The sequence below is a fragment of the Helianthus annuus genome, chromosome 10 (genome assembly GCF_002127325.2).
Source record: "Helianthus annuus cultivar XRQ/B chromosome 10, HanXRQr2.0-SUNRISE, whole genome shotgun sequence".
NCBI classification, from domain to species: domain Eukaryota; kingdom Viridiplantae; phylum Streptophyta; class Magnoliopsida; order Asterales; family Asteraceae; genus Helianthus; species Helianthus annuus.
Window position 1 is genome coordinate 31,237,798 of NC_035442.2, and position 13,806 is coordinate 31,251,603.

Consider the following 13,806-nt stretch of genomic DNA (forward strand, 5'->3'; position numbering starts at 1 on the left):
TCAAATAATCCTTTTTGCAAATTTTGAAGCTATCCTTTTTAACATTTTGCATAACAAAAATTGTGTGAAACAAAAACCATTTTGGGCATATATTCAAAAGGAGAAGCATAGAATATAGAAAAGTAAATAAAAAAAGAATAAAAAGAAAAGCCAAACCACAAACTAAAAAAAAAAGCTAAATAAATAAAGAACAACAAAAGTGGTAAAATAAAAACAACAAACACATTTCATTTTTCAATTTATTGAACAAATAATAGTAATAAAAATGGTTTCAGATGCAGGTCTAGAAACCTCGAGGCGGTTTCTAGCGACATGGTTGATCGGAGGTCTGGTTGCCGGCGTTTCACTGGTGGCGATAACCGCCGTTTGGCCGGAATACTCACCGGTAAACATTGCCGGAAAGATAAAGAAGAAGAAGAAGAAACCTGTACGTGTATACATGGACGGTTGTTTTGACATGATGCATTACGGTCACTGTAACGCACTCCGGCAAGCACGTGCGTTAGGAGATCAGTTGATTGTTGGCGTTGTTAGCGATGCTGAAATCACTGCTAATAAAGGTCCTCCGGTTACACCTCTTCATGAAAGGTTGATTCTCGGTTCTAATTTCAGTTTCCAGTTGTGTTTTCAGCGTCTTTTATGTTGTTGAATTGTGTATACATTAGGTGCATTGTTGTGTTTCTGTTTGATTCGGAGATTGATGATAATGTTGATTGTTTGTGGATTAGGTTTTTGTTGTTGTAGTGTGATGATATAGTTGATGCATTTGGTTTAATTGCTGTGTAATTTTGTTAGGTTTACTGTTTTTCTGCGTGGATATGTTTCATGGAGGTTCAGATTTATGTGTTGTTATTTTGGTGATTTAGATACCATTAGTAGAGTAGCTTAAAGTCTTGAACTTGAAATTAAGTAGGTTAGTGGTTTCAAGCTTGAGCAATGGTAGGCAGGGTTTTACTGGTCTAAACTATTCTTATAAATAATTAATTGGACGACGATGCTTTCAAATTTGGGGCTTTATGAATTGGCAAGTACAATACTTGGTAGCTATTTGGTTGTGATTTTTACAAGGGGGGAAATTGTGACAGTGAACCGCATTATCTTATTGTGTGGCTGGCCTTAATGACAAAGATGAGAAGGAAAACTAAATTAAAATTTTCCTTGCTTTTGTTTTGTCTGAATGCATTTTCTACCACATACTTTACCTCTTTGTTTTCTTGTAGTTCAAAATCGTAGTAGCCATTGTATAGTGATTAGTCGCCCTATAAGTTGTTTTTGGTGCTTGTTGTCTTTTCATTCCGTTTGTGGGATCGTTCCACCAAATTGTGAATTTTTTCCCTCTGGCGATTCTTGAGCCAATGTGATTTGTTGCATAGATTTAGAATTGTAAGAAATAAATAGAAAACACATTCATTAAGTTTAACTGGCATTCACGTTACTCAACAACATAATACAAAGTATGAAAATAGATATCCCACATTAATGGCAACTTCTTGAGCTAGTCATGATGCTCTGTGTGTAATTTTGACGATTAAAAACAGAGAAATTGTAGAATTAGAATCCTGCATAAACTTTTTGCGTTTAGGCATTGCAGCAGTGTTTGGATCCATGGCCTCTTAGAGATTATATCGAGTCCCATCATTCAATTTTCTATTTCTTTATTTAAGATGTTTGGTATATTCTTGTTGGCTTGTAGCCGATATTATGCGTTGAGGTTTTAATGCTTCAATTTATATGTTCCCAAATTATGCTCAATTGTGTTTTTCCATTTAAGTTATGATTAATTTCTTGTTTTTCTTCATCTATTCTTCTATTTAAATGCCTTTCCCCAAAATAACAAAAAAGGAATATTACGAACATCAATACATAATAAGATAAACATCAAATCATTTATCCGATACTTCAACAACACACTTCATCCCATTTTGTTTAATCTTAGGATGCTTATGGTTAGTGCTGTAAAGTGGGTTGATGAAGTCATTCCCGATGCACCTTATGCTATAACCGAAGAATTTATGAGGAAACTGTTTGATGAATACAATATCGATTACATCATTCACGGAGATGATCCATGCATTCTTCCCGATGGAACTGATGCATACGCCCTTGCGAAGAAAGCCGGTCGCTACAAACAAATAAAGCGTACGGAAGGAGTATCAAGCACAGACATTGTTGGTATGCATCGTAGTTTATTTTCTATCCACATCATGGAAACGGGTCCCACTAAATTATGTAATTTTGAATTGTTTGGGAATGTGATGAATACAGGACGGATGCTTCTTTGTGTACGAGAACGCACTAGTAGTGAGAGCCCGAGTCATGCTTCGTTGCAGAGACAATTTAGTCATGGTCATAACCAGAAACGTGACGATGGTGGCTCCGGCAGTGGGACCCGTGTTTCTCATTTTCTTCCTACATCTCGCAGGATTGTTCAGTTTTCTAATGGAAAGGTGCTTATAATTTTTTTGAGTAAAGTACACAGATGCTCCCTGTGGTTTACCAAAATTTTGGATTTGGTCCATAGTTTTTCGAAAGTACACGAATGGTCCCTGTGGTTTGCATTTTGTAACGCATTTAGTCCCCGGCTTTTTCCAAAAGTACATGGATGGTCCCTGTGGTTTGCACTTTGTAACGCGTTTAGTCCCTAACTTGGACATGTGAAAAACTTTAGATTTGTTGGCTGGGGACTAAATGCGTTAGAAAGTGCAAACCACAAAGACCATCCGTGTACTTTTGGAAAGCTAGGGACCAAATCCAATTTTTTTTGTAAACCACAGGGACCATCCGTGTACTTTACTATTTTTTTTTTCGGGATAATGTATACAAACGAAACCCATTTATTGAAACTACTTTTTATAGGCCACCTGCCCACCCAAGTATCTATCGTCTTCTTTTATACTGAATCTGGACAAAAAATACCTAATGAAGAAAATGTCTTCTAAATATTTGAAAAAAAAAACAATAATACCATTAAAAAAGGCAACAGTCTGATGTGAAGAAAACAGGCTGCTTTTGTCATTTTACAATATTCCGGCATGTTTCGGACCCATACGTGGATCACCTATTAAGTAGTTTCAATATATGGTGGCCTTTTTTTTAATCAACAAGTTGCATTCATTGTTGGTTGATACATACATTTTTCTTTTAAACTGTATACTTATAGGTTTATTTATGCCCTCTTCAGTTGAACAATTTAAGAAGCATTTATGGAATTATATTATGCAAACTACGTTGACATTTATTCAGTTATTATGGGGAGATTTAACAGGGATGGAAGGAGTATATAAGTTGACACTTTTGTTAACTTTGCATAAAAACCCTTTAGTTTCCCCTGATATTTTATATGTAAATACGTAAAATAACTCTGGTTTGTTGGTCAAACTGCGGTTTTTGCAGGCAGCTGGACCTAATGCTCGCATAGTTTATATAGATGGTGCATTTGATCTGTTCCATGCTGGACATGTGGAGGTAGGCTCATATCACCTTATCTAATATCATGTTTTAAGGCTTGAAATCAAACATCTTGTGTTTTCACAGATTTTAAGACTTGCTCGTGGGCTTGGAGACTTTTTACTTGTTGGGATTCACACAGATCAAACTGTAACGTATGACCCTATGACCTCTCTCTCTCTCTATATGCACATGTATACGGTATGTGGATCAAGTGAGAAGACTTTGATATGTGTGAAGACACTTTGATTCCCTAAAACATATGTTTAATTTTATTGATTTTTATTTTGTTTAATTTTTTTATTACTCGTAAATAAAAAAAAAAAAAAAACTGGTAGCTTTAATTCAATCATGTACCAACTAGAAGAAAGTACACTTGTATTGGATGAGAAATGCTGAAAGCTAAAATCATAATGTTTACAAGTACACGATATAATCATCATTCATGATTATCAAAAAAGTTTTTTTTAAAGAAACCTTCAATTGTTAATAAAAATTTATTTGAATAGAATATGTTGCATTAAAGGACAGTAATGTCCTTGATAATATTGTTTTTGTAATCATATTTAAGTTTTAACATATCAATTATTTATTGTTTCCTTTTAAATAAGGGAACCAATTCGTGTTTCAACTTTCAACATGAACTCATTCGCATGTTATCCTTCTCACCTACATCCTACCTTTAGTATCTTGTATAATATTTGGCTTACATAAATTGTTTCATAACTTATTAATGATTTTTCGTCTTATATTCTTTTGTTGTTTATTTATTCATTCAGTGCGAATAGAGGAGTACACCGTCCAATCATGAATCTCCATGAACGAAGCCTAAGCGTTTTGGCTTGTCGGTACGTTGATGAAGTTATTATTGGTGCTCCATGGGAGATTTCAAAAGATATGGTGAGTTACATACATGATCATAATTCAAACCAATAATTTACGTCACTTCTGTAATAAGTGTTGTCCCAAAATTAATAAACGTGCAAATCTAAAAGTGTTCTTAATCACATAATGCAGATCACAACCTTCAATATCTCTTTGGTTGTTCACGGGACAGTAGCGGAAGATGATGATTTTGAAAAGGTATGTTATATTTTATTGATTTTGTATTCTTTTTTAATAAATTTCTTACGGCCATAGCTGTTCTGACGTTAACATATCGGCTGATGAGCTCACAGCATGATCGGGATCCTTACGAAGTTCCAAAAAGTATGGAGATATTTAAATTGTTAGAAAGTCCTCTGGATATCACTACAAGCACAATCATAAAAAGGATTGTATCGAATCATGAGGCTTATCAGGTTCCATTACTTCCCTTGAGATGCATCGTTTTCATAAGCATTTAATTCTAACTGAAAACATTTTTTTAGCAGAAAGAGTAAAATGCCATTTTCGTCTAGGTTTGGCCAGTTTTGGGACTTTCGTCTAAAGGTTTGTTTTTCTACATCCAGATCCAAAAGGTTTGAAATCTTGCCATTTTCATCAGGCTCGTTAACTCCATCCATTTTTCTCTGTTAAGTCAGGGGTATTTTCCGTCTTTTTTGTTAACTTAAAGGGCCTCGGTCCTTTTCACTTTATGTAAAAATACCGAATTGCCCTTTAAGTTAACAAAAAAGACGGAAATACCCCTGACGAGAATAATGGATGGAGTTAACAAGCCGGATGAAAATGGCAAGATTTCAAACCTGTTGGATCCAGATGCGGAAAAACAAACATTTGGACGAAAGTCGCAAAAACCGGCCAAACCTCAGGGACGAAAATGACATTTTACTCTAGCAGAAAAGAAAAATAGAAGTACTTTCTTTTATCTTAATCATATTTTAAAATATCTGAACTTGCTTAAATATAATTTTACACTTAGTATGGGTTTTTTATTTATTCTTTGTTTTCGGTTCAGAAACGCAACGAACGGAAGGGAGAAAGTGAGAGAAGGTATTATGAGAGTAAGAGTTACGTATCTGGTGATTAATTCATACATACACATTTAAGCATATCATATAGGGTATGTATGTAGCTGAGTAGCAAAAACACCAATACAATTTTGTATTCTTCACTATAATAGCCTGTAGATTTATGGAGCTAAAATTTGTTTCTTTTAATCCCCAAAGTATTGTGTTGTCTTTATAATAATGTTAAAGCTATTTCTAGTGGTTTTATTTATCTATTTTACTTGGTACTGATAAGATACTGTGCTCATGGTCCGATTCAAAGTTGTACCGATCCTTAATTTGGTTTTGTGGGGTCTTATATAACGTTTTTGGATCGGACTAAACAGTTTGGTTTGTAGATTGATTAAATAAATATCCGACCGAAGGAGCTGATCATTCTTATATAATTCTAAAAGTCTACACCAGATTATGCACGAGCCAAGTTTGAGCTTATACAAGCTTGGGTTTGCTTCGGCTCGTTTGAACCCCTACTTACAAATGCCAAAACAGACCTAGAATTGAACCACTCAACGTTGGGTTTGGTTCACTGATTGGCATATGAGAAAGCTACAAAACATTATGAAATTATCTACGAACATAAAGTACAAAATAAAGCTTAAATACATTTATAAAGTAAACTCATCATTTCTCTAAATCATTAAAACAAGACAATTTGTATTTAAAGTTACTTTAGTTACCACCACCTACTGTTCTAAGAAACTTGTGACCAGTCTGTTAATCTGAGCAACTGCCGCCGCCATTCAATCTTCTTATCTAACCCGACATGGAACGGGAGTTCCCTGAGCACAATCCATGTTTCGGGACCGACACCCGCCAGCACTTCCTACTGTCCTAACGAACCTATGACCCATCCGGTTATCTGAGCCGCCACCGCCTGCAAGGGGAGACATGGAAGAAGACAAGGTAGCATCATTTGAACTGCCATGTTGTAAAGGCTCTAAAGTCTCAACCACATCACTCATCAAGGGTCTAGCTTTTGGATTTTGGCTTAAACAGTAATATGCCAAACTACAAGCTTTTTGGGCTGCCCTAAGTGAGTACCGATCTTGTAGCCTCGGGTCTATAATTAGCAGCATTTTTTTCTTGTCTTTGAGTTTGGGCCGGGCCCAGTCCACTAAACTCTGTTCTTTGTTTGGTCTTGTTTTGTCGACTGACTTTCTTCCTGTTAGTAACTCCAAAAGAACCACCCCGAAACTGTACACATCACTCCTTACTGTAAGATGTCCTGCTCAGAATACAAGAACCACATGTCAGATTTGTATACGTCGGACTGGGTCAGTCGGTCGATTCGGGCTGATCCGAAGTGATACTCGTCCAACTTTATAATACAAATAGTTAGTGTGTCAAATACGAATATAACAATTATGTTATTTCAGTATTAATTTTTTGGAAGAAAAAAAGGTTTTAAACATTAATGCACATTGACCCATTGAGCTATTTGATTCATTTCCTTTTCAGCTATTATTTTACCCGTTTGACCCATCTATAAGTACATGGGTAACGGGTCAAAAGGGATCAGGTCAAAACGTTTACATTTTTATAGAGAAACGTGCTTGCTTGGGTTAACCCTGCAACAATTTATGTTTTGTATTATTTTGAATTTCATAAATAACTAATATATAAAATCTGTTGATGAAACTGTCTATTAAAATAATGATCAAACTTTTTGTTAAAGCAATCTAGGAGGTTCTGAATTCTTGATTATGTTATGGGAGATTTTTAAAATGTTTTGACATGTTTCCTTTTTAAAAAAAAGGTTTTAATTTAATATTATTTTATTTTATTTTACAAGTTTGACCCGCTAGTAATAAAATATTAATATATACCTGCTTCTTTCAAGAAAACTTATTCAACTGTCTTGACATGCCTATTTCAAGTTTTGAATTATAAATTGTGTGCTGATGTTACTCAAATCTTAGTTATTTGATTGACTATTATTTTACTGAATAGAAAAAAGTAAGTGTGGAGATCAAATTCCTAAAGTAAAGATTAATAAAAATTAATATTGAAATTCATACCAGTCATGACATATTCAGGAGCAGCATAACCATAGGTACCCATAACCCTAGTTGATACATGGGTCTCGTCCCCTCGAGGTCCAGCTTTTGCGAGCCCGAAATCAGATAGCTTAGCTGTATAATCCTGTATATTCACACTACTAATTACCCCCCTCTAATAACTGCTTACAATATTTGAAACACCCGCAAGTTCGTAAAACTATAGACTAACGGGTGTTGATTATTACTTGAGAAATAATATATATGATGCGAGTGTCTATTACGTAAGTTTCCGGTTAACATGGGTAGAAAGAAAAGATTTAAATTTAATAATCTGTCAATGTAAATTTCATTTGTCCTGTTTACGTTATTGTACTTTTTTGTGTACATCTGAGTAATTAAAAGACGACTTTGTCCCATTTAAGGTCATTTTGTATGCAACAAACCAGCTTTCAAAAAGCAAAAACTTTATATGAAATCAATAAATTTATGTATAAAATGCCAGACTATGTAGTGTTAGTTTTTATATATAATTGTTAACTAAACGGTTTACACTATGACCAAATAGTAAACAAAACCATTATGTACAAAAGGTACAATTACTAAAACGGGACAAATGAATACGTTGATATTTTATGCCAAAAACCGAAAGGAAAAGTAGGGAAATATTTTTCTTTCTACCCAACTCCCGAGTCAACCCGAAATTTGCAAAGATACTTTCCAACCCATACATGTCAATTTATTTAGATCACAACCTAATAATATAATACCCACATGCACATATTTAATTACAACTAATGCAGATTTGAATTAGCAGGAATACCAATTTTACCCTCGGTTCATTTAAGATATCATATTATCATTTGATTGAAAAACTTGAAACATTTTATGACAAGGGTCAGTAAAGGGAAAATGAAAAATTAGTATATTATAAATTTCCGGTTCTGAAAATGCACAATTATTTTGGGACAATATAATAGAAACATGAAACAAAAATTTAGGACGGAGGGAGTATTTTTATTTGTCGAACAATTCTCTGCTCCTACTGATTTATAAGTTTTGAAACTTACAAGTGTTACAGTATTAGATATAAAAGAGAAGAACTAAGGTGAAAAAAAGGTAAATGATCATGTATACATACCGAATCCAGCAAAATGTTTGATGTTTTGAAATCCCTATAAATTACGGGCCATTCCGAATTGTGCAAAAAGGCAAGACCTTTTGCAGCTCCATAAGCAATCATCATTCTTTTTGACCATGATAATGGTACAGATGCTTCTGAAAACCTCAAAAAAAGCATATGTTAAATCAAGAAAAAATATATATATTTGCATTAACAGTGTCAACATGTACAATAAAAGCACTCAATAATAGTAACTTATCAGTACAAAATAAAAGCACCCAATAATAGTAACTTATCAGTACAAAACAGATACTCTTCAGCTAATTCGATATTTTTAGTTACAGAATTTGGGACGCATTAGTTTCAGACAACCCTTAATACTTCTAGATTATCGATATTGTGATGAAGACAAGCGAAAATAATAAAGCGCAAATGAAACGGTAATCAACATTCTAGAGGTCAATAGGCTCTCTTAATTGGTAATTTCCAAATAAGTAAGCAATTTAGCATAAGAAGCATAATGAAATTACAAACCTAATGACCCTTGTATACTAAAAGACTTCCTACTCTTAGTACTTATACATAATTAAATATTAAAAGATAAAACAACTTTAAGACCTATATAAGCTAATAATATCCATCTTAGTAGCAATGTTTCCTTTTACAAAACCAAATAAAAAATTACCTATTTGGCGATTGTTAATTTGTTATCATCACATCTTACATAGTACAAGCTTTAGTGCACACGTTTTTCCTATTTTAACTCCTTGGAAGGGAGTTTTGGGTATCAAACTGATGATCAATATCAAAATCAAAAGTTACAATTCATAATCCAAATAATTGAGTTACATGAAAAGGTAATATAAAATGATGATGACATGGTTGACTATAGCGCTTGAAGACAAAAGGATTAGATGACGATTAACATGCTTAACGACAAAAAGATTAAATGCCGTAAATGTGCTTAAAAAGTAAGTGATTATTGTGACATTAATCTATAAAGAATGTCGGTGATGATCAAGTAAAACTACATAAATAATTCAATACCTTATCCAAATGTCAATGTACAATCTTTTAGTGCCAACTCACAACAAGCAAAATTAATCATACACAGTTATTCCGGTCATCGTCTTAAAGATCATCGCTATGCATTTGATTATCACGTGTGTCATATGTTATATTATATGTATATGCATGGTAAAAAAGGAATTAGGTCAAATTTAACTAAAACAATATTCTTGAATCCTGGAATAGTAAGAATCGATGCGGGTCAAACTCCTAGATCGAATGTGACTCTCTCTCCAAATTTGTCATTACTATCTTAGCCCTACTATAAAAGGCACAATCAAAATACTATCATATCAAAATTAATACCAATTACCATATTTATACATGGATGAAAGGAAAAACAAGAACACTATAAATAAGTAGCAAGCCTAACGAAAGGGCATAGGAAGCGAACAAAGGTGCATACTTCTGAACAAGTGATTCTCGAGGCTTCCTCTGAACATGAACTCATAGACAAGCAACCTGTTATCATCCTCACAACAATATCCTATCAGCTTCACCAAATTTGGATGTCTGAGTTGACCAAGTAAACTGACTTCCGTCTGCCATACAACGATAGACCAGACAACATTAATCATACATATCAATCAAACAACATAACAAAAAAGGTATAAATTAATAAACCAAATGTAGGTCTAAACAGTAACTCACAAGCCATTCTCTGTGGCCTTGACGGCCCTCCTTATTGAGGACCTTGACTGCAACAGGCAAAGATTTGAGACCAACCCTAACATTTTCATCTATATAACCTTTGTAAACAGTCCCAAAACCACCTCCTCCCAGAATGTAATCAGACCTGAAGCTTTTGGTAACGGTTTCGAGCTCAAACATCGTGAACGACGTGATAGTATTATATGACATAGCATTATTTCTGGATGCTTCACTAATGTTCATGTCGTTACGAGGTGTGGAAGGCTCGCTGAGTCCCGATATTGACCTACTACGCTTCTTCTCCAAACTAGATGTCACCTGTAGCTGATTACCTGTACACGATTGCAATTTAACTTAGTTTAGTTATCATTAATCATAAAATTACAAATGCAGGTTAAATAGTGCACAGAGCAACAACGGTTACACCTAAATTTATCATAAAAACACAAATGAAGATGTCACCTACAGCAGATTAACTTAACTGCACACTGGTTAACATAGTTTAGCTATCATTAATCATAAAATTACAAATGCAGGTTAAATAGTGCACAGAGCAACAACAGTTACACCTAAATTTATCATAAAAACACAAATGAAGATGTCACCTACAGCAGATTAACTTAACTGCACACTGTTTAACATAGTTTAGCTATCATGAATCATAAAAAAACACAAATGCAGGTTGAATTGCAAACGGAACAACAATAACACCTAAATTAATCATATAAAACACAAATGTAGATGTCAACTGTAGCAGATTAGCTGCACACTGATTGCAATTAGCCATCATCATTCATAAAATAACACAAATACAACTTAAATTGTGCATGGAACAACAACAATAACACCTAAATTAATCATAGACAAACACAAATGCAGGTTCAATTGTGCACGAAGCAACAAAAATAACACCTAAATTACTCACAAGGAAAAAACACAAATGCAGATGTCACCTGTAGCAGATTAACTGCACAACGATTGCAATTCAACACAGTTTAACTCTCATCAATCATAAACAACACAAATGCAGGTTAAATTGCAAACAGAGCAGCAGCAATAACACCTAAATCAATCACAAAAAACAAACAAACGCATATCTCACCTGCAGCAAACTTACTACACACCGATTGCAATCCAACACAGTTTACACATCATCAATCAGACAATCACAAACAACACAAATACAGATTAAATTACAAACTGAACAACAACACCTAAAATTTTCATAACAAAAACACAAATGCAGATGTCACCTGCAGCAGATTAACCGCACACCGATTGCCATTCAACACAGTTCACATATCATCAACCACAAACAACACAAATGCAGGTTAACTTACAAACGGAACAACAACACTAACACCTAAAAAATCATAAAAAACACTCACCTGCAGCAAATTAATAGCACACCGATTGCAATTCAACACAGTTTAACTCTCATCAACCACAAACAACACAAATGCAGGTTAAATTACAAACAAAACAACAAAAACAGCACCTAAACCTTTCAAAACCGTTCGTATAACAACAACGTGCCCTAGATCTGAAAACTGTATGAACATAACGAGTGTACCATCATTATTTGTATCGGAAGTAGTTGCAGATTCCTCGCGAGTGCCACAATTGCCCATGGAGATCAACAAGTGAGATGGAGATGAAAATGCTTGTGCTATGGTGCGCAGTGTGTCATTCGTGAAGGTTCTGGAATCCGATTGGTGAAGTTGTTGTGAGTAACCGTCGGGTGTGGTTCCCGATGAGCGAGTCACAGTGAGTCAGTTCACACTTGACTCAACAACCGCTGTCTATCACACCACGGTCTATCTTTCTTTCTTTCTTTCTCAGGACTTTTTATACGGATGGGGAGACTTTTTGAGACTAAAGTAGTGACGTGTTTGCTTATCTAGCAATTGGAATTATCTTTTTTTTTTTTCTAGATTTTTATAACATACAGTAATAATATTATTAACAAAAATAAACATATATGCATTTATTACATGGGAAAACGCTCATATAATATGCATAATTTCTTAAAAATGGATGGACTACGATTGAACTCATACTAGCAATATTGGAACTGTTTTGATGAATTCTACGGTATTAAATTTTAGGTTTTCGCTTTTGAATTTCTTAGCTTGTAGATGTTGGAATTTTTATCTTTTTATTTGACGTTGTGTTTTTTTTCGTCATTGTGTCTTTTTTTCAATCCATTATGTCTTTTTTTTTTCATCGGCACTGTGTTATATTTTATGATCCATCGTGTTATATTTTGCGATCTACTCTGTCTTTATATCATTTCTAAATTTAAGAGACTTTGTAGGATGACTTTACCCTTATTATCTAACGTTTATAGTTATATGATTACATAACATGTAAACTAAAATAAAAGTTGATATATCTATAAGGTTTAATACATTATTAGCCTTGAATAAAATGCATAATTGATAAAAAAAATCAAGAATATGTTTGGTTATTAGAAAAACCTAATGAAATTTATAAGAATGGTTAAAGTGTTATGGGCACAACCCAAAGTAACTACTTTTAACTTTTAAGGAATCAATTAAAAGTACTTAAATCATTTTGGGTGGTGTTGGAAGTGTATCCAATTCGCTTTTATCCATTTAAATGTTTGAGGACAGTTTCTTTAGGTAATTTGTAGTCATAATGCCCTATTGGGGCGTTATGCGACACGTGTCGTGCCACGTCACACAAGGGCTTTATGGGGCGTTATATCACTAGAGCATGTAGTCATAAAGCCCCTACCCATCATTACCTAGTTATTAATTTTTGTTTTTATTAATTAATTATAAAAAACCATGCTTTATTTTGATTGGTCAAAGGTTGAAAAGCAAAACCCATAACGCCGTGAAATATATGGCGCCTCCCCCTTTTTTTTCCCATAACGCCGCCCGTCACGGTGTGCGGGGCGTTATGGGGCGTTATGGATGAAAAAAAGCCACATATGGCGCCCCACTACATATGCACTTATCAGGTAGCAAAAACCGATTTCACAAACCGAATGGGTGGCTATGGTGTTGCCAATTAAACCGGAATCTGAGTGACGAAACCGAAGGGTGCCCAAATTACCCTTAAATACATAATTTTAGGATTTAAAGATAACTAGTTTTTAACTATCGTCGCGTTGCGGCGAACGTCTTTTGTTGTTTAGTCTGTGTTTACATGTGTTTTGAAATCACTACGAGCGCGTTGCGTACGGAAACCTTTGACAAGAATAAAAAGAAAATATAGAAAAAAACACTAAAAGATAACCAAAAGAAAATCAACCAAAAATGTTATATGGTAATAATGTTGTTCGTATGAAACCTGTGGTCAGAGATGAACAAATGATATTTGGTACCGGTACCGAATTTTCCGAACCGAAAGATCTTAAGTACCAATTCGGTACGACTTTTGGCGTTCCCGGTACCGGTTAGCTACCGTTTTTTACCTTCATATACGGGTACCATAACTTGTATTTTCGGTACCAGTACCAATTCGGCATTGGTTGGCACCAAGCACATCCCTACCCCTGAAACTAAAAAAGGAAATCATTAAAAGTTGAAGAAAATCAACA

At 34.4% G+C, this 13,806-nt stretch overlaps 2 protein-coding genes across 2 annotated transcripts; one reads left to right on the forward strand and one right to left on the reverse strand.

The window, feature by feature from the left end:
• Positions 1-188: 188 nt before the first annotated feature.
• LOC110884420 (ethanolamine-phosphate cytidylyltransferase) lies at positions 189-5,611 on the forward strand. The gene is made up of 9 exons (XM_022132132.2): positions 189-588; positions 1,937-2,172; positions 2,266-2,447; positions 3,394-3,465; positions 3,535-3,602; positions 4,227-4,347; positions 4,465-4,530; positions 4,626-4,748; positions 5,345-5,611. Exons 1-9 carry the CDS (start codon positions 266-268, stop codon positions 5,414-5,416), a joined length of 1,263 nt encoding a protein of 420 aa, XP_021987824.1. The 5' UTR covers positions 189-265; the 3' UTR covers positions 5,417-5,611.
• Positions 5,612-5,973: 362 nt separating this feature from the next.
• On the reverse strand, positions 5,974-12,078 carry LOC110884421 (probable serine/threonine-protein kinase PBL8). Its single transcript, XM_022132133.2, has 6 exons — positions 11,809-12,078; positions 10,236-10,567; positions 9,991-10,126; positions 8,535-8,671; positions 7,415-7,538; positions 5,974-6,621 (listed from the first exon to the last, which is right to left on the reverse strand). The coding sequence occupies exons 1-6, from the start codon at positions 11,864-11,866 to the stop codon at positions 6,146-6,148; spliced, it is 1,263 nt and encodes a 420-aa protein (XP_021987825.1). The 5' UTR covers positions 11,867-12,078; the 3' UTR covers positions 5,974-6,145.
• Positions 12,079-13,806: the final 1,728 nt, after the last annotated feature.